The sequence below is a fragment of the Canis lupus genome, chromosome 2 (assembly GCF_011100685.1).
Source record: "Canis lupus familiaris isolate Mischka breed German Shepherd chromosome 2, alternate assembly UU_Cfam_GSD_1.0, whole genome shotgun sequence".
NCBI classification, from domain to species: Eukaryota; Metazoa; Chordata; class Mammalia; order Carnivora; family Canidae; genus Canis; species Canis lupus.
This window is the reverse complement of record NC_049223.1, coordinates 33,864,520-33,885,671: the sequence shown is the minus strand read 5'-3', so window position 1 is coordinate 33,885,671 and position 21,152 is coordinate 33,864,520. Positions and strand designations below refer to the sequence as shown.

Genomic DNA, 21,152 nt, shown 5'->3' with positions numbered 1-21,152 from the left:
CTCAATCCTATTACTCTCCACAGTGCTCTAGTGCCCCTACTTTCAACCAGATACCTCTAACTTCAATAGTACTCTGACATCTCTGAGTACCTCTAGACCTTAGCCTATGCCCCTAGACTCTAAGGCATACCCCACCTTCCTTGGTCCATATTTTAGAGCAGTCTGTCTACTTTTCCCAAACTGAATAAACTGCCTTCTTATATTCAATCACCTGATGTATATCCCTGATCAGGTCCCTTGTCTATTGAACACCAGTGACTTCTTTAGGATCCAGCCTTCTGTGCTCATATATCCTACGACCACCACTGACTGCAGGGAAGGGATAGAACTGCATACAACTGGAGGGTTTTACTATTTCAATTTGTGTCTTGGGCTGATCATCTCCCAGTCCTGCCCCAAATGCCTAAGTAACTGCTTCTTGATACCATTGTTGGCATACTGATTTGGTTTTCCGGTAAGATCCCAAGTAATTTTTCATTTTGGGATGAATTGATCATTTTTCACTTATGAAACTGATCTTTGGCCATCCCAATTCACCCTCAGGCATGAGTCAGTAAGAACATTATGAAAATCTTTTATTCTTTGCTAGACCCCATGCAGACCTGAGTGGGAAAATGCAGGAATATTTCACTTCCCTTTTACTAATTTTTGTAGGACCTTCAGAAAACAAGGGAATGGGCCACAGAAATGAGTGGGGTGGAATGGAAGAGAAAAGTCTGAGAGGTGCCCTGGAGTAGGATGGGATGGATGATGGGATGGATGAAGGGTAAGGAATAGCAAAGATAGTGACTTTATTTTATTTTTTTTAAGATAGGGACTTTAATGCTGGCTCCAATGCCTGTCCCTCTCTTCTTTCTCTACCCCTGAATCCTAGAGATCCCTCTAATGATGTTTGTGCCAAAGCAGCTAGACAAATAGGGACATACCCAGACTGTCCTCTGACTACACAAATCTACTTCACTTTTCTATTTTCTTGGTTCTTAAAATTTCAGGATTGAGTTCGAAAACCCCAAAACCCATCTCTCAGCCTCCAGGACCTAACACACATTTAGCACAGGACGGGTATTAGCATATATTTTATTTTATTTTATTTTATTTTTTTAATAATAAATTTATTTTTTATTGGTTTTCAATTTGCCAACATATAGAATAACACCCAGTGCTCATCCCATCAAGTGCCCCCCTCAGTGCCCGCCACCCATTCACCCCCAACCCCCACCCTCCTCCCCTTCCACCACCCCTTGTTCGTTTCCCAGAGTTAGGAGTCTTCATGTTCTGTCTCCCTTTCTGATATTTCCTACCCATTTCTTCTCCCTTCCCTTCTATTCCCTTTCACTATTATTTATATTCCCCAAATGAATGAGACCATATAATGTTTGTCCTTCTCCAATTGACTTATTTCACTCAGCATAATACCCTCCAGTTCCATCCACGTTGAAGCAAATGGTGGGTATTTCTCGTTTCTAATGGCTGAGTAATATTCCATTGTATACATGGACCACATCTTCTTTATCCATTCATCTTTCGATGGACACCGAGGCTCCTTCCACAGTTTGGCTATTGTGGACATTGCTGCTATAAACATCGGGGTGTAGGTGTCCCGGCGTTTCATTGCATCTGTATCTTTGGGGTAAATCCCCAACAGTGCAATTGCTGGGTCGTAGGGCAGGTCTATTTTTAACTCCATTGAGAATGGGGAAAATTAACAAGGCATTAGCATATATTTTAAAAGGACATCCTTGAGATAAACAGTCACACTGTCACCCTCTGGACTAGTTTGCAAAACCTTTCCCAGGCAGGATCTCATCGCGTCTCCCTGAATGCCCCTAGTGTTAGGCGAGGCCGAAGCCACCATTCTTAGTCTACAGATGAGGAAAAGTGTGGGCCCCAGTCACCCAGCAGTCAACCAGCAGCAAGAAACCTCCGCGGACCTCGCCCCAAGGTCGAGCCCCATACAAAACTACAACTCCCACAGCCCCTCGCGCGGAGCCTGCCGGGTGTTGTAGTCCAAAGTCCCGCAGCTCCTATGCGTTGGACTACAATGACCAGCATGCCCCGCGCTTCTTGCCCTTTTCAGCCTCGGGCTCCGGGGAGGCTCCGCAGACCTGCTGATTGGGAACCGATATGGCTGCGACTCTGGGCAGCGGGGAGCGCTGGACCGAAGGTACCAGGTCCTTGCGGGAGGGTGGGACAGGGCAGAGTTCGGGAGAAGGATGGGGCTCCTTGAGATTCCTAAGGGCTGAGATTCTCGGCCTGAGGTGAAGGATGGAAGCCTATGAGGAGATGCTGAGCCTGAGTAGGTAGGGTTCCGTATTAGGTGGGGGACTGCCTATGGAAGAGGTCAGAATCTGGAAATCAGGATACCTGGCTCAATCTAAGGAACCGGCCAGGAACCCAGAGTCAGCCGTGATGACTTTTTTGCCTCCGGCCTCCAGCCCCGCCCCATCCCTCCTCGGCCCGTGCCCAGTTTAGGGCCAGCGGTGGTCAGGCCCTGCCTGCCTGGGTGGCTGGGAAGTCAGTAGGATGATGTGGATTCCCACAGCTTGCTTGCCCGGCCCTTATCCCCGCTCCGCGCAACTAGGCCGCCTGACTCTCCGTCTCCACTTGGTCCTGCTCCTGCAGCCCGCATCAGGACCGATAGGCTGGCCTTTTCCATCCTGCAGTCAAGCAAAGAGTATTGATTCAATACGTGTTATGTACCCTGCATTATGCTGATCGTGCAGCAGGGATCTGACAGACTTGGGCCCCTGAGACCACAGAACTCTCAGTCCATTGAGGGAGTTTAACAGGTAAACAGTTATGAAACAGAGCCTCTAAGTCCTGAGCTATACAGCAAGGTCTTAGGTTTGGGAAGCAAACTGACAGCCAGCCTGACTGTCAGAAGAGGCCTCAGGAAGAAAGTGTTACATATGATGACATGAAGGATGCCTTGGAGTTAGTCAGGCTAACAGAGGAAGAATGTTGCAAGCAGAGGGAACAGCATGTGAAAAGGCACAAGAGAAAAGAGAAAGCATTGCTGATCTGAAAGATGTTTGGTGTGTGTAGAGCTTAGACGGCAAAAGAGTTTGCGGTGAGGGAGGCGGCTGCAGAGGTAGGCTGGGCCTGTGATAAGAAATTTGGACAAGGAGCAGTGGGTAGTCGCTAAGGGACTTTAGGCAGGAGAGAGACGTCTTTAAAGAGTTTCCTGAATCCTTCAGACGGGACATGAGTCCTCTATCTTCTTTGACTGGATTGCTGTGGCCTTCTTTACATTCTCCAGGTGTTATGATAAATTGAATCTTCTCCCTTTAAACTATAGCCCCTTTGTGGTCAAAATAGGTCTTATCCATACATTTCCATGATCTGTCTAGCCAAGTGTCTTGTAGAACTGAACCAACCCCTAGTTTAAATCTTAGTGGTGGGAGGCACTGCAACAACAACAAAAAAATTTTTTATGAGCAATGTCACTTCTGACCATTGGATCACAGAAAAATAAAGACTTCCCCTGCATTGCACTAAAGGTAGACACCTCTTGAAAGGCAAGGTATTGAGGACGTGCCTTCTAAACCCCTTTTCTGGCTCTGATCCAGAATTATTTGCTGAATGACCACTGTCGTTATGGTGGACATTATTGTGCTTCATATTTCTAGCATTATATGTTTTTCATGATTGCCTCTCTATTTACTACATTGTTTTCTCAAGGAAGATGTTCGTTCAGTTTTATATGGATGCTTAAAAATCTGTATGATGTCAGTAGTTTGGCCCTCATACTTATGTCCTCCTTGATAGCTAGGGCAGATAGCAAAGTTGATTGCAGACCAGATGGAGGCCTAATGGAGGCACTATTGCTTTGCAGCTTACATTGATGCAGTTAGAAGAAACAAATACCCAGAAGACAGACCTGAAAGTCATGACCCATGTGGCTGCTGTAACTGCATGAAAGTACAAAAGGAAAAAAAATCTGAGCATGAGTGGAATCAAACCCGGCAGGGTGAGGGGAGTGCCACTTACACTGAGGAACAGCTGCTTGGGGTACAAAGGTGAGTCTGTGGTAGAATGACATGAGTGATTTTAATGTAGAGTTCCTGGCAGATATTTTATATATATATATTGATGGCTATTAGTACTTTTATTATTGAAGCACAATTCAGAGGCAAGACTAGTGGAAGTGTACTGTTAGGGTATAATCTGAGGTCACTTTCCAGCTGGAAAGGAGAAGCAGGGAAACGCAACTAGACATAATGGACGTCTATACAACATCCTAGCCAACAACAGGAGAATATACATTCTTTTCAAATATACGTGAAACATTCTCTCTCTCTCTCTCTCTTTTAAAGATTTTATTTATTTATGAGTGACACACAGAGAGAGGCAGAGACACAGGCAGAGGAAGAAGCAGGCTCCATGCAGGGAGCTTGATGAGGGACTCGATCCCAGGACCCCGGGATCATGCCCTGAGCCAAAGGCAGACACTCAACTGCTGAGCCACCCAGGTGTCTCATCATTCTCCAAGATAGATCAGATGTTAGGCCACAAAACAAGTGTCAATAAATTTAAAAGGATTAAAATCATACAGTGTATGGTCTCTGAAATCGACCACAGAAACAAATTTAGGAAATTCACAAATATGTGAAAATTAAACAATATTTATTCCTTTTTTTTTTTAAAGATTTTATTTATTTATTCATGAGAGACACAGAGAGAGAAGCAGAGACACAGGCTGAGGGAGGAGCAGGCTCGATCACAGGACTCCAGGATCATGCCCTGAATTGAAGACCTGAAGGCAGACGCTCAACCGCTGAGCCATGTAGGTGTCCCAACAATATATGTTCCTAAAGAGGGATGCCTGGGTGGCTCAATCAGTTAAGCATCTGCCTTCAGCTCAGGTCATATCTCAGGGTCCTGGGATCAAGCCCCAAGTTCTCTACTCAGTGAGGAGTCTGCTTCTCCCTCTCCCTCTGCCGCTCTCCCCTGCTCATGCTCTCTCTCTCCCCTTCTCAAATAAGTAAATAAAATCTTTAAAACATATATATATATATGCATATATATATGCATGTACATATATATACATATGTATACATATATATAATAAATATATATTCCTAAAGAACAAATTGTCACAGAAGAAATCATAAGAAAAATTAGAGAATACTTTGAGATGAATGAAAATGAAAACATAGCATACCAAAGTGTATAGGATGCAGCTAAAGCAATATTAGGACATTTATAGCTATAAATATTTAAATATATATATTTAAAAATCTAAAATCAGTAATCTAACCTTCTACCTTAACAAACTAGAAAAAAAAAAAAAAAAAGCGCAGAAAGAGTACACTAAACCCAGGCAAGCAGAATGAAGGAAAAAGTATAGAATGGAAATAAATGAAATAGAGGTTAGAAAAACAACAGAAAATTAACAAAACCAAAAGTTGGTTTTTTGAAAATATTAACACAATTGACAAACCTTTAGCTAGGCTAACCAAGAAAAAGAGAGAAGACTCAAATAACTAAAATCATCACTACCAATCTTATAATGATAATAAAGATTCTGAAAGGATACTATGAATAATTGTACGCCAACAAATTTTTTTGTTAAGATTTTATTTATTTAGGGATCCCTGGGTGGCGCAGCGGTTTGGCGCCTGCCTTTGGCCCAGGGCGTGAGCCTGGAGACCGGGGATGGAATCCCACGTCTGGCTCCCAGTGCATGGAGCCTGCTTCTCCCTCTGCCTATGTCTCTGCCTCTCTCTCTCTCTGTGTGTGACTATCATAAATTAAAAAAAAAAAAAAGATTTTATTTATTTATTCATGAGAGACTGAGACAGGGTTGATAGGAAACCCTGACAGACAGAGATAGGAAACAAACAGAGTTGCTGGAGGGGAAGTGGGTGGGGGGATGGAGTAACTGGGTGATGGCCATTAAGTAGGGGATGTAGTATAGTGAGCACTGGGTATTCTTTTTTTTTTTTTTTTTTTAAAGATTTATTTATTTATTTATGATAGACAGAGAGAGAGAGAGAAGCAGAGACACAGGCAGAGGGAGAAGCAGGCTCCATTCCGGGAGCCTGACGTGGGATTCGATCCCGGGTCTCCAGGATCGCGCCCTGGGCCAAAGGCAGGCGCTAAACCGCTGCGCCACCCAGGGATCCCCGAGCACTGGGTATTCTATGCAACTGATCAATCACTGAACTCTACCTCTGAAACTAATAATACACTACATGTTGATTAATTGAATTTAAATAAAATAAAATAAAAAATTCTAAGAAAATTAAAATGAAATAAAATAAATAAAATAAAATAAAATAAAATAAAATAAAATAAAATATTCTAAGAAAAACCTAGGCCCAGAAGACTTCACTGGTGAATTCTACCAAATGTTTTTAAATTTTTTTTTAAATTTTATTTATTTATGATAGTCACAGAGAGAGAGAGAGGCAGAGACACAGGCAGAGGGAGAAGCAGGCTCCATGCACCGGGAGCCCGACGTGGGACTCGATCCCGGGTCTCCAGGATCGCGCCCTGGGCCAAAGGCAGGCGCCAAACCGCTGCGCCACCCAGGGATCCCTACCAAATGTTTTTAGAAGAATTAACTAATCCATCATAAACTATTACAAAAAATACAAGAGAGGGGAGCACTACTCAACTCATTCTGTGTGGCCAGTATTACTCTATAACTAAAACCAGACAAAAATGTTATAAGAAAACTAAATTATCAATCAATATCCCTTATGGATATAGATTCTAGCAACATAGAAAAACATAAAAAGGATTATATAGCTTGGGGTGCCTGGGTAGCTTAGTCAATTAAGCATCTGACTCTTGGTTTATACTTAGGTCATGTTCTCCAGTTTGTGGGATCAAGCCCTATGTTAGGCTCTGTGCTCAGTGGGGAGTCTGCTCTTCTCCCTCTGCTTCTGCCCCTCCTTCTCCTTCTGCTTCTGCCCTTCCCCCTGCTTATGTGCCCCCCACCTCTCTCTTTTTCTCAAATAAAAAAAATGAATAAATCTTTTAAAAAAGGATTATATACTTTGACCAAATGATATTTATCCCAAGAATGCAACGTTGTTTAACACATGAAAATTAATCAGTGTAATACACTATATTAATAGAATAAAGGACAAGGCCACATGATAATTTTAATAGGTGCAGAAAAAGCTTTTGACAAAATCCAACACTGTTTCATAATAACAATACTCAACACAATAGGAGTAGAAGAGAACCTCCTCAACTGATAAAGGCCATCTACAAAAACCCCACAATTAACATTATCATACTTAATGGTGAACAACTGGATGCTTTCCAAGATCAAGAAAAAGACAAGTATGTTCACTCTAGCCACTTCTATTCAACATTGTACTAGATGTTCAAACTAGGGCATTTAGGCAAAAAAAAAAAAAAAGAAAGAAATAGAGAAATCATCCAGATTGGGGACACCTGGGTGGCTCAGTTGGCTAAGCTTCAGACTCTTAGTTTTTGGCTCAGGTCATGATCTCAGGGTCTGGAGATCAAGCCCCATGTTTTGGGTCCGTAGTCAGCAGGGAGTCTGCTTGAGTCTCTCCCTCTCCCTCTGCTCATCCCCCTGCTTGTGTGCTGTTTCTCTTTCTCTCTCTCACATAAGTAAGTAAATCTTTTTAATTTTTTAAAAGAGTTTATATTTATTTATTTGGTAGAGAGAGAGCATGAGTACAAGCATGGGGAATGGCAGGAAGAGGGAGAAGGAGAAGCAGCTTCCTGCTGAGCAAAAAGCCTGGTGTGGCATTCAATCCCAGGACTCTTGGGTCATGACCTAAGCCGAAGGCATATGCTCAATCAACTGAGCCACCCAGGCACCCCAGTAAATCTTTTTTTAAAAATGAGAAAATTAGGGGCACCTGGTTGGCTCAGTTGGTTAATGTCTGCCTTCAGCTCAGGTCATGATCCCAGGTCCTAGGATCGAGCCCCTAGTTGGGCTCCCTGCTCAGCTGGGAGTCTGCTTCTCCCTCTCCCTTTGCCCCTTCCCTGGCTGTGTGCGCTCTCTCTAGCTCCTGCTCTCTAAAATAAAGAAGTAAATCTTTTTAAACATTTTTTAAAAAGAAGACATCCAGATTGGAAAGAAGTAAAACTGTATTCACAGTGATATGATATAATATAGAAAATCCTAAGAAATACACACACAGTGTTAGAACTAATAAATGAGTTTAACAAAGTTGCAAAGTATAAGATCAGTATACAAAAATCATTGTTTTTCTGTACCCTAGCAATGAACAATCCAAAAATGGAAAATAAAACAGTTTCAGAGGCACCTGGGTGGCTCAGTCAGTTAAGCATCTGCCTTTAGCTCAGGTCATGATCCCAGGGTCCTGGGATGGAGCCCACGTCTGGCTCCCTGCTCAATGGGGAGTCTGCTTCTCCCTCTCCCTCTGTGCTCTCTCTCGCTTTCTCTCTCAAGTAAATAAAATCTTGAAAGAGAAGGAAGGAAGGAAGGAAGGAAGGAAGGAAGGAAGGAAGGAAGGAAGGCAGGCAGGCAGGCTTCATTTATAACACTGTCCAAAAAAGTATAAACTGCTTAGGAATAAATTTAACAAGAGAAGTATAAAATGTACATTGAAAACTATAAAACTTCATTTAAGGAAATTAAAGAAGGTCTAAATAAATGGGAAAATTGCCTGTGTTCATGGATTATAAGGCGTATGGTAATGGAAATATGGTAATACTACTCCAATCGATCAATAGATTCAACATATCCCTATCAAAATATTTGCTGCCTTTTTTGCAGAAATTGACAAGCCAGGGGTTAAGCGTCTGCCTTTGGCTCAGGTCATGATCCCGGGGTCCTGGGATTGAGCCTCACATTGGGCTTCCTACATGGAGCCTGCTTCTCCCTCTGCCTGTGTCTCTGCCTCTCTCTCTCTCTCTCTCTCTCTCTCTCTCTCTCTCCTCTCTCTGTCTCTCATGAATAAATAAATAACATTTAAAAAAATTGACAAAGCCAATCCTAAAATTCATATGGTAATGCAAGGGGATCCAGAATGCCAGAACAGTCTTGAAAAAGAACAAAGTTGGAGGACTCACATTTCCCAATTTGAAAAACTTATTACAAAGCTACAGTTACAGGGGCATCTGGTGGCTCAGTTGATTAAGCATCTTGCCTTCAGCTCAGGTCATGATCCTAGGGTCCTGAGATCAAGCCCAAGTTGGGCTCCCTGCTCAGCCAGGAGCCTGCTTCTCCCTCTCCCTCTGCCCCTCCCCTGTGCTTGTGTTCTCTCTCTCTCTCAAATGAATAAATAAAATCTTAAAAAAAAAAAGCTACAGTTATGAAGACAGTGTAGACTAGCGTAGGATAGACATGTAGATTAATGGAATAGACTTTAGAGTCTAGAAGTAAACCTTAATATTTATGGTCGATTGATTTTTTTTTTTTTTTTAAGTAGGCTCCACACTCAGCATGGAGCCCAATCCAGGGCTTGAACTCATGACCCTTAGATCAAGACCTGAGCCGAGATCAAGAGTTGGACACCCTGGGGCGCCTGGGTGGCTCAGTTAGTTAAGCATCTGACTCTTGGTTTCAGCTCTGTCCTGAGATCGAGCCTGGCATTGGGGCCTGCACTCAGCACTGACTCTGCTTTTCTTCCTCTCTCTTTCCCTCTGCCCCTCCCTGTACTTGCATTCTCTCTTTACAATCTTTAAAAGAAAAAAAAGGGTCAGGGGATCCCCGGGTGGCTCAGCGGTGTGGCGCCTGCCTTTGGCCCAGGGTGCGGTCCTGGAGTCCGGGTATCGAGTCCCGCGTCGGGCTCCCAGCATGGAGCCTGCTTCTCCCTCCTCCTGTGTCTCTGCCTCTCTCTTTTTCTCTATATATCTATTATGAATAAATAAATAAATAAATCTTTTAAAAGAAAGAAAAGAAAAAAAAGGGTCAGATGTCCAACATACTGTAACACCGAAACACAACACCATGAGCCAATTAATTTTTTTGACAAGAATACTAAGGCAGGGGCACCTGGCTGGCTCAGTCAGTGGAGTATGCAATTCTTGAACTCAGGGTCTTGAATTCAGACCCCACATTGGGCATACAGCTTACTTTAAAAAAAAAAAGGAGTGCAAGACAATGTAATAGGGTAAAGAATTGTCTTTAATAAATCTGTTGGACAACTGGATATCCATATTCAAAACAATGTACTTGGACTTCTTTCTCACACAAACGCAAAAGTTAACTAAAGACCTAATGTAAGGCCTAAATGTAAAAGCTACAACTATAACACTCTTAGAAGACAAAAATGTACATTTTCATGACATGACATCTAAAGCACAAATGACAAAAGAAAAAATAGGTGAATTGGATTTCATTAGAATTTAAGCTTTTGTATTCAAAAGATACCATCAAGAAAGTGAAAAATCAATTCACAGTACAGGAGAAAGTGTTTTCAACTTATGTATCTGATAAGGGACTTCTATTTAGAATATATAAAGTACACTTACAAGACAATAATAAAAAGTCAAATAGCCCAATTGAAAAATGGGCAAAGGATCTGAATAAGCATTCCTCCAAAGAATATATACAAATGGCTCTTAAAAAAAGAAAAAAGAAAAAGTTCTGTAAATGGCCAATAAACATTGAAAAGTTGCTCAGTATCATTAGTTATTAGAAAAATACAAGCCAAAGCCAAAACACTACCTCACACCCACTAGGATGGCAATAATAAAAAAGATGGATAATAGCAAGTGTTAATAAGAATGTGGAGAAATGGGAACCCTTGTATATTGCTTGTAGGAATGGAAAACAGTGTGGCCAGTTTGGAAAACAGATTGCCAGTTCCTAAACATAGCATATCCACTCCCAGGTATATACCAAGAGAAATAAAAACATACTTCCACGCAAAAACGTATACATGAATGTTTGTACAGCATCATCCATAATAATGCCCAAATGAAAACAGCCTGTAGGCCAATTAACTGATGAATGGATAAACAAAATGGGGAATATGCATACAATGAATACTTTTTGATAACCAAAGAATGAAGTATTGATAAATGCTACAACATGAATGAACCTTGAACATCATGCTAGTCAAAGAAGCAAGACACAAAAGTGTATATATTGTATAATTCCTTTTATATGAAATGTCCAGAATGGCAAATTTATAGAGACAGTACATTTGTGGTTGCCAGGGGTTGGGAATGAGGAATGACTGCTGATGAGTATGGAGTTTCTTTCTGGGGTAATGAAGATGTTCTGGAATTAGGTAGTGGTGATGGGTGCACAATTCTGAATATACTTAGAAAAAATCAATTCATTGTGCATTTTAGGAGAGTGAACTTTGTGATATGTGAATTGTAGTTCAAGAAAACTGTTATTAAACAAATAACAAATTTAGGGGTGCCTGGGCGGCCCACTTTATTAAGCCTCTGCCTTTGGCTCAGGTCTTAATCTCAGGAGCCTGGGATCCAGGCCCGCACCAGGTTCCCTGCAAGGAGCCTGCTTCTCCCTCTCCCTCTGTCTCCTCCCCCTTGCTCATGCTCTGTCTCCCTTTCTCTCAAATAAATAAATAAAATCTTAAAAAAAAAAAAAACAAATTTATACAAAAGAGAGAAAGAAGCAGAGGAGTATCTGCCATGGAAACAGGGATTGGAAACTGGGCTGGGGATCCAAAGGATCCCCATGGGCAACTCTTGGGGAAGGACCATGATTGACATTCCAGACCTTGGTTTACAGTCCAGCCTGTGTTACTGACTTACTTTAATCTCTTCAGCAAGACTCGGCCTCTCTGTCTAACTGGGTTGTGTAGTTGCAAAAGACCGGAGATGTTCTATAAGTGACTATCAGGAAAGAATATATATATAATCCATAAAATGCAATAACATGCAGCTTTTGAAAAGAATGATAGTTATATAATAGCCAATATTTATATAGCGTCACATGCTATCAAACGCTTTGATGAATACTTAATTTAAATTACTTCATTTAAATTATAACAGCTCGTGAAATGTTAGTTGGAATTATTAGCCCATTTCAGAAGATGACACTAAGGTACAGGAGCTAAGTACTCAGCAAGATAAGATCCTGACCAAGGCATTTTGACTCCAGAGTTCATGCTCTAGCACAACATTTCTCAGAGTGTGGCTTGAAACCCCAAGCCCTTAGGGGGTCTGCAAGTTTAAAACAATTTTCCTAATAAGACAAACACATTATCTGCCTTTTTCACTCTCATTCTCTCATGATTGTACATTAAAATTTTTGAGAGGCTACCTGATAATGTAGTTATATCATCACTCTGTTTTAAAATTTCTTGTTTTCGGGACACCTGGGTGGCTTAGTGGTTGAGCATCTGCCTTTGGTTCAGGTCGTGATCCCACATCAGGCTCCTTGCAGGCAGCCTGCTTCTCTCTCTGCCTATGTCTCTGCCTCTCTCTCTGTGTCTTTCATGAATAAATAAAATCTTTAAAAAATACTTTTAAAAGCATTAAGCTCTTGGTGGGGGGGACACTGTTAATCAATTTGAAAATTCCATGAATGTGTTCACCAATTTTCTTTTAGGTTTGTTTTGGGACTTACAGATTAGAGGACCAAATGTAAATGTAAAAATGTACTATTTTACAGTTAGTTGTACAGAAGGGGCCTTTGTAGACATATGTGTTTCTGATGTGTGTTTTTAGGATCAAGAAATGCCGAAATTACTATGAAATTCTGGGAGTTTCTCGAAATGCCAGTGATGAAGAGCTTAAGAAAGCTTATCGAAAACTTGCCCTGAAATTTCACCCTGACAAGAATTGTGCTCCTGGAGCAACTGATGCTTTCAAAGGTCTGAGCTGGAATTAATGTTTAATTCTGCCTTTCTTGTGATGTTTGGCCACAAGCTGTTTTCAGCCTCCCCTGTAATAATTTTATAAGGCCACAAGTGAGGCCTTTTTTTCCTGCCATATCCCTTAAATAGTCATTATCAGCACAGCTCCCTCCTGTCTTCATTCATTTACCTTAATTTCTTCGGGAAAAAAAAATTTTTTTTTCCGTTTCTCTGGAATGGTAATTTTGTAGATTTGACACATAAATAAAAATCTTACTTAAGAGCTTCAACCCCAGTGAAGCCACTGATTCAGTCAAGGATTATCACTGGATGCTAAAACTGTTGGGTGATAGGTTTTTGTTGAAAAGGATATTCACATGATGTCAGAGCATCATCCCCCAGAATACCTACTGATTACAAATTGGAAAAAATTCCTTTATAATGGAGAGATCTAGCTGTCACCACTTTAACCACGTGGTCCAACTTGTCATCACTAATGCTGGACCCACCTCACATTATATGATATGGCACCTGTGGGCTATTCTTGCAAAATGTTCGATCTGAATCTAGTAATGAGTAAACCATAAAAATATGGAGCATTCTACAAAGAACACTGACCTGCTCTTCAAAAAAGTCAATATAATGAAAAGCAGAAAAGGCAAGGAGACTCTTCTAGATTAAATTAAACTAAGGGAATATAAAAGCAAATATATTACAAGAACCTTGCATGAATTGCATGGATTGTTCATTTTCTGAGCAATGAAAATGGTATTGTGATCATGCAGGGGATTCTTCTAGGAGATAGATGCTGAAATATTTAGGGATAAAGTGCCATAATATCTGCAGCCTACTTTCAAAGGCTTCAACAAAAGAAATTTCTACATATTACATATACGTGTGTATGGACAGTTAAGGGAAGCAATGTGGCAAAATGCTAACAATTGATGAATCAAATAAAGGATATACATGTGTTTATTTACTACTTTTTCAATGTTTTTGTAGATTTGGAATTTTTCTAAAGAAAAACTAAAGAATGATAGCTCTGAAAACATTTTAAAAGTCTATATTTCCCTCAAAGGACAATCTCCCTTTGTTGATGTGCCATTGTGAATCTTCTTCTCCCCACAGTTTCTACAAGGAAACAACTAGATAACCCACATTCTCTTTACATCTTCATGTAAAGTATCTCACAGACCTAATGCCATTTCTATGAGAAACCGGCCGGATTTCAAGGGATGTGATATTGAAGCAACTATTTGGCTTTTTTTGTTAGTTTTTTCTGCTTAGCTGTTTTATTACTATAAACATTTAATATAATTCCCTCGCCAGAAGAATCATAAAGAAATGCTCTTTCTGACTGTGTTTCTGTTGGTGTTGACTCAATTAGAGGTGGGGAGTGGGACTGTCTTAAAGATTTTTTTTGGCACTGATTGTATGTTAAAATGAAATTGGACAACATTTGCACATTTATGCATAGGGAGAAGTGATAGTAAGCATGTGTAATCTATCCAGTCTTTGATAAGATTTCACTCATTGAGACACTGGAGATGTGTTTTTCAATTTCTAAAGCCCACTTTCTAAAGTAAGCTGGAACAATGTGACTGACTTGTGGGGACTTTGTTTTTAGCCCAGCAATCATTTTACTGATTATTTTATTTAGAAGATTGTTTCTGACTTCAAGTTAGAATACCACTGTTTATGTATGAGCTATTTCCAACCATAAACTAATTGCTCTCAAGAGAAATAAGGACACATTTTTGATGAATGAAAGCAGTGGTTCTTAGTTCATCTTGAGTCCAGTAGTGCTTCTGGCTTATCAACTTTAGATCATGGAAAATGTCAAGGGCAAGAACTCTGGTGAACTTTCTAGGCCCAAGCACCTTTCTCTCTTTCTTTTCTTTTCTTTTCTTTTCTTTCTTTTCTTTTCTTTTCTTTTCTTTTCTTTCTTTCTTTCTTTCTTTGTTTCTTCTCTTTTTTTTCTTTCTTTTTCTTTTCTTTTCTTTCTTTTTATTGGAGTTCAATTTGCCAGCATATAGCATAACACCCAGTGCTCATCCCATCAAGTGCCCACCTCAGTGCCTGTCACCCAATCAATCCCACCCCCCACCCACCTCCCTTTCCACCACCCCTTGTTCGTTTCCCAGAGTTAGGAGTCTCTCATGTTCTGTCTCCCTCTCTGATATTTCCCACTCATTTTTTCTCCTTTCCCTTTTATTCCCTTTCACTATTTTTTATATTCCCCAAATGAATGAGACCATATAATGTTTGTCCTTCTCCAATTGACTTATTTCACTCAGCATAATACCCTCCAGTCCCATCCATGTCGAAGCAAATGGTGGGTATTTGTTGTTTCTAATGGCTGAGTAATATTCCACTGTATACATATACCACATCTTCTTTATCCAGCCATCTTTCGATGGACACCGAGACTCCTTCCACAGTTTGGCTATTGTAGACATTGCTGCTATAAACATTGGGGTGCAGGTGTCCCAGCGTTTCACTGCGTCTGTATCTTTGGGGTAAATCCCCAGCAGCCAAGCACCTTTCTTTAGGCTCTTGTGAAGTGACTCTAGGCTCATCATTGCTGCTCTGATGATCACCCTCAGCTACAGCAAAGACTGCGTACTCAGGTATTTTTTGGTTTTGGTTGCAGCGATAGGAAATGCCTTTGCAGTCCTGAGCAATCCTGACAAGCGACTCCGCTATGATGAATATGGAGACGAACAGGTGACTTTCACTGCCCCTCGAGGCAGACCTTATAATTATTACAGGGACTTTGAAGCTGATATCACTCCAGAAGAGTTATTCAATGTCTTCTTTGGAGGACATTTTCCTACAGGTGAGTATTTCAAAATTATCACTTAAAAATTTATATATATCTCTCTCTGTCTATATTTCTGTATCTCAGCTAGCTCCTCTTTGAGGATCTGAATAGAGGGACTGTGGAATGGTGGAAACAGCAAGAATTTGGAATCAGATGAGCTAGGGTTTGAGGGAAGCCTCCAGCCTCCAACTGTACATGATTTTAACCAAATCACTTAGTCTCTCTGATCCTGTTTCCTCACCTGAGAAATGGGACTGATAATATCTACCTCACAGGGCTGCTGTGAGGATTATATATTTTTAAGTGCTTTATAAATAAAGTAAATATAATAATAATAAATAAAGTAATATAATAATATAATAAATATAAATAAAAGTAGCAAGATGCCTATTATGATTATTGCAAAATAGCAACTATATAAAGATAAAAGTTAGAAAAATACCCTCAGAGAAGGTAGTAAACTGAGTTTTATGAGTTGCTCTTAAAGATACTAATGTTGGGGCGCCTGGTGGCTCAGTCGGTTGGATGTCTGACTCTTGATCTCAGCTCAGGCCTTGATCTCAGGGTTGTGAATGCAGGCCCCACATTGGGCTGCACAATGGGTGTGGAGCTTACTTAAAAAAAATAAAAAAGATACTAGTGACATAATCTGATATTGGACAAGGAAGCAGATAGGAGCATGTCAGAGAGGATGCATGACCTAAAGATGTTCTTTATCTACTAGCCTTTTGGGATCTCTCACTCACTAGTTACAAAGGACTGTTTAAATAAAAGCAGGAGAGCTAAGCACATTCCATCTGCACCTGATTCACTTGGCTTACCTACCGTTTTATTTTTCTACTGAGTAAAGTGGGACAGTGCTCTGCCCTTAGAGAACCTGGCTGGGAACAAGGACCTTGGAAAAAGCAAGGAAGGAGTGTCTTCCATATCCCATATCCTTTCTCTTCCAGGAAATATTCATATGTTTTCAAATGTGACAGATGATACCCACTATTACCGCCGGCAGCATGGACGTGAGAGGATGCAGACACGGAAGGAAGAAGAAGATAAGCCTCAGGTACCACAGAATGATGGCTGAACTGCTGCTCATCAGCATTATACTGAGCTGACTTTTATGGTGTATATGATTGGGTTTTGGAAGTTCAGCTTGAGTGATGTTATTAACATGTGTTTTTGGAAAGCAGAGGCAGTGGTAGGAAGGAGTGAATAATTGGCCCAAGTAGGCCAGAATGGTACCTCCTTCCCTACCTGTTCTTTGGTAGCTGTTCTAGGGAATCAGTTCCCCTGTGGGGCTATCTTGATCAAGCTTTTCTTCATTGCAGAGAATAGGAACTCCTCTCAAAATATTCAGAACTAAAGGGAGTTTAAAGTAGGGGATCTAGGGAGTCTGATAGAGCTCAAGATCAGGAAGCACAGGTGGGCCTCACGACAGATGGAAACCAGGAACTAAGGTACAGTCAGGCACTCATGCAGCTATCTTTCCATGACTCTGTGGCCAGATTGTCTCCACTTTTCCTGCCTCTATGCATTTGCTTGATTCTCGTTCTACTTCCTCTTGCAAATAGCCAATCCATACTGCCTAAGAGTATGTATCCTTTCTTTGGGTGACTGTCTAGCAGAGAACAAAGATGGATCTCAATTCCAAATTCCTAGGAAGGAGAATGTGATTATCTCTGCAATGGTTAGATATCTCCCAGTTCATTCAGCTGTGGCCAAGGCAACAGAGCTGCATAATACTAACATGGCCCTGTGAGAGTCATAGTCTGGGCAGACTCACCCAGAGGTGTCTACTTCATTGGTCTTAAAAAAGGGGGCTGCATGAGCATTACTGGGTGTCAATACAGTTGTGGGTGGGTCTCCTTTAGTCTTCTCAGCAGAGAGACAGCATTCCTAGAAAAGCCGTAGACTTTGTGTAGTACATTGCAGGAATTTCTATTTTCTTTGGGAAAAGTATCCTATTTTCTGTAAGCTTTCTATTGATGATGAACACTTAAACCAAATATTTTTTTCTTTTTCAGACTACATATTCTGCATTTATTCAGTTACTTCCTGTTCTTGTGATTGTGATTATATCTGTCATTACTCAGCTGCTAGCTGCTAATCCCCCATATAGTCTATTCTATAAATCGTAAGTCAAATATTTCTAAGTGTTTCTTAATGACAGTTTGGAGGGTGAAATACTTGAACATTTTGCTGGGACTGCTAACATTTCATTTTATCTTTGTAGAAAACCTTGATATTTTGTTTAAAGGAACAGCTGGATAGTGATAGTGTAAAAATAATGTAGGCAGTTTCCTGTGTGCTCAGGACATGGATTATTTTGTTCCACAGCGACATCATCTGATCAGCTGCAGAACAGCAGCAACTGGTTTCTGAAGAATTAATAGACTAACTCCAATTTCAGATTAAATCCTTATCACATCAGGTTAGCATTAGAATGGACCCTATTAAGCTTGTGACTAGATCGCTGGACCCCTCTGGATTGGGAACATAGTATCTGAAATCTAGTGATTATTTTAAATTTAATATTTTATTTATTTATTTATTTATTTATTTATTTATTTATTTATTTATTTATTTTTATTCATGATAGAGAGAGAGAGAGAGAGAGAGGCAGAGACACAGGCAGAGGGAGAAGCAGGCTCCATGCCCGGAGCCCAATGTGGGACTTGATCCCGGGACTCCAGGATCACACCCTGGGCTGAAGGCAGGCACCAAACCGCTGAGTCACCCAGGGATCCCGATTATTTTCAATTTAAATAATTGCAAGAATGGTACATTTATTCATGATGAGACTACATGGTCAAACCATAGTATCACATTTCTTTGCTTTTCCTGAAAAATATAGAAATTCATTGTAATGTTTGCTTTGCATGCAAATAATGAACTCTGATAGGAATTTCTTTATTTATTCAATTAATTATTTCAATTAATTCAGTCTTCAGGGGAACCCTGGGTGGCGCAGCAGTTTAGCGCCTGCCTTTGGCCCAGGGCGCGATCCTGGAGACCCGGGATCGAGTCCCACATCGGGCTCCCGGTGCATGGAGCCTGCTTCTCCCTCTGCTTATGTCTCTGCCTCTCTCTCTCTCTGTGACTATCATAAATAAATAAAAATTAAAAAAAAAAAATTCAGTCTTCAAAGTTTGGTCCCCAGACCAGCATCATCATTAACTGATAACATGTTAGAAATGTGAACTCGTAAGCCTCACTCCATACATACTGAATCAGAAACTCTCAGGATGAGAACTAGCAATCTGAGTTTTAAAAAGCTCTCCAAGGGCGCCTGGGTGGCTCAGTTGGTTAAGTGTCTGCCTTTGGCTCAGGTTATGATCCCAGGGTCCTGGGATCAAGTCCTGGGTTGGGCTTCCTGCTCAGTGAGTAGTCTGCTTCTCCCTCTGCCTCTCTCCCTCTCCTGCTTGTGCTCTCTCTCTCTCTCTCAAATAAATGAGTAAAATCTTTTTAAAAAATAAAAAGATCTTTAAATAACTCTGGTTCATAGTCTAAGGATTACTGGATTATTATTATTTTTTTAACGATTTTATTTATTTATTCATGAGAGACACACAGAGAGAGAGAGGCAGAGACACAGGCAGAGGGAGAAGCAGGCTCCATGCAGGGAGCCCGACGTGGGACTCAATCCCAGGTCTCCAGGATCACAGCCTGAGCCGAAGGCGGCGCTAAACCGCTGAGCCACCCAGGCTGCCCCTTTACTGGATTATTATTATTATTATTATTATTATTATTATTATTATTGTTTTTAAAGTATGTTCCACATCTAGCATGGAGCCCAACATGGAGCTTGAACTCAGGTCGTGAGTTCAAGACCTGAGCTGAAATTAAGTGCCAGACGCTTAAACTGACTGAACTACCCAGGCACCCCACTGGATTAATTATTTTAAGTTAGATAAGAAATGAGTCGTTACCCATTATGGTTTAGCAGACAAAAACCTGACAAGATGGGGGGACCTGGCTCAGTCAGTAGAGAGTGCACCTCTTAATCTCGGGGTTGTGAATTCAAGCCCCACATTGAGTGTAGAGGTTACTTAAAAATAAAATCTTAAAAAAAAAAAACCTTAACAAAATGAGGAACCCATGGGGCAGTAGATAAGAGGAAGAGTCTATAGACTATAGACTATAGACTAAAGACTGTATTCTAGATCAGTATCTTCATTTTACAGAAAGGAAAGCTGAGTCTCAAGGGTTATTACTATCAGGTCACTCTGGCCTGATTCCCGCTATTTCCCGACCACCCATGTTTCTCCATTTGCTACTTCTATCTCCTTTCTTGCCCAGCCAGTGGGACAGAGAGGAACTTGCCCTGCTAACACCTTCCCAGACGGAGATGGGAGCAGTCTAGGCCTGAACCCTGAGACATCTAGTAAGATGCTTTTAAGTAGAGAGATCAAAGGAAAATGCTAGGAAAAGGTCAAAATATAACTCAGTTGAGGCGGAACTTGTCTTGCTTGAATAAAACTAGCCTGGATTATGCACATTGCTATCACATTGTTTTAACTTGAATTTGAGTTTCCTTCTGTATTTCCTTATAGTTAGGATTTAGTTTACCCAGACCTACTGATGTTTCTGAGTGCCATATACCATTGGATATATTAGACCCACAGAGAGTACCGAAGCATCACTGAAGTCTTTTGTCTTTTTGCAGTTCTCACTTAGCAGCTGTGTGTGAAGTATTTTCTCTCCGGTCCTAAAAACTGATACTAGGTTGGTGTAAGTTATCTGGTTATTGGTGAATAGTTAGTGTAATAATCAGTGTATTCATTCAACATTTACCAATAACCTGTTCTGTGCCAGGTACCATGCTAGGTCCTCCATGATGTACAATATTTTTTTAAGCATTCAGCATTCAGATTTTAGCACAGAAAGCAATATAAGAGAGGCAAATCCCTGAAGAGAATAAATGAACTATATTGAGGCTGAAGTCACAATATGAATATGCTCACATAATGATGACATTACAGTTACTACTTTGCTGGGGAAATAATAAATGGTCGGTGTATTAGACAGTGGTACTTGCATCTGCCCTCTGATGAGGTGATTATGGTCATGATATCTGTGCAGCCAGCGCTTAGAGTGAGATTGCCAAATATAACCAGCTTACCTGAGCCTTTCTCTCCTTGTCTCAGGACCTTGGGCTACACCATCTCTAGAGAAACACAGAACCTGCAGGTGCCTTATTTTGTGGATAAAAACTTTGAGAAGGCCTACAGAGGAGCATCTCTCCGTGACCTGGAGAAGACGATAGAGAAGGATTACATTGATTATGTCCAGACAAGTTGTTGGAAGGAGAAACAACAAAGTAAGATGTTGTGAAAGGGACTTTAACTGGTAGTCATGCTTCCAAACTGAGGCATTCCCAGCTTCCCTATCCCTCCTCTTTCCTAGTTTGAGTGGCACATGTTTATGTGAACAGAAACAGGACAGAGGCCCATTCAGGACACTACAAAAAAAGTGAAGTTAATCGACAGGATACATGTGGTGAGAATTTGGAAACCTTAGGAATTTAGGCAGGCAGTACTAGTTGCCTATCTGTCTCTACTTCTCTCTGCCCATCTGCCCCTCTCTCCTCTCTGCCA

At 40.9% G+C, this 21,152-nt stretch overlaps 1 protein-coding gene across 5 annotated transcripts in view; it reads left to right on the top strand.

Moving 5' to 3' along the window:
• Nucleotides 1-21,152, top strand: part of DNAJC18 (DnaJ heat shock protein family (Hsp40) member C18) — a 32,098-nt gene that overhangs the window by 1,761 nt on the left and 9,185 nt on the right. For 4 of the 5 annotated variants that reach the window (XR_005355406.1, XM_038530259.1, XM_038530258.1 and 1 more), the window contains 7 exons: nucleotides 2,078-2,164; nucleotides 3,836-4,019; nucleotides 12,610-12,755; nucleotides 15,391-15,576; nucleotides 16,512-16,618; nucleotides 17,580-17,689; nucleotides 20,703-20,875. Coding sequence is in view for 3 of the 5 variants with exons in the window: in XM_038530259.1 (XP_038386187.1) it covers nucleotides 2,125-2,164; nucleotides 3,836-4,019; nucleotides 12,610-12,755; nucleotides 15,391-15,576; nucleotides 16,512-16,618; nucleotides 17,580-17,689; nucleotides 20,703-20,875 (946 nt within the window). In the remaining 2 variants the exon portion in view is untranslated. Of the gene's footprint in view, nucleotides 1-2,077; nucleotides 2,165-3,835; nucleotides 4,020-12,609; nucleotides 12,756-15,390; nucleotides 15,577-16,511; nucleotides 16,619-17,579; nucleotides 17,690-20,702; nucleotides 20,876-20,961; nucleotides 21,055-21,152 lie in introns of all 5 variants that reach the window. The other variant, XR_005355407.1, reaches the window with a different exon arrangement.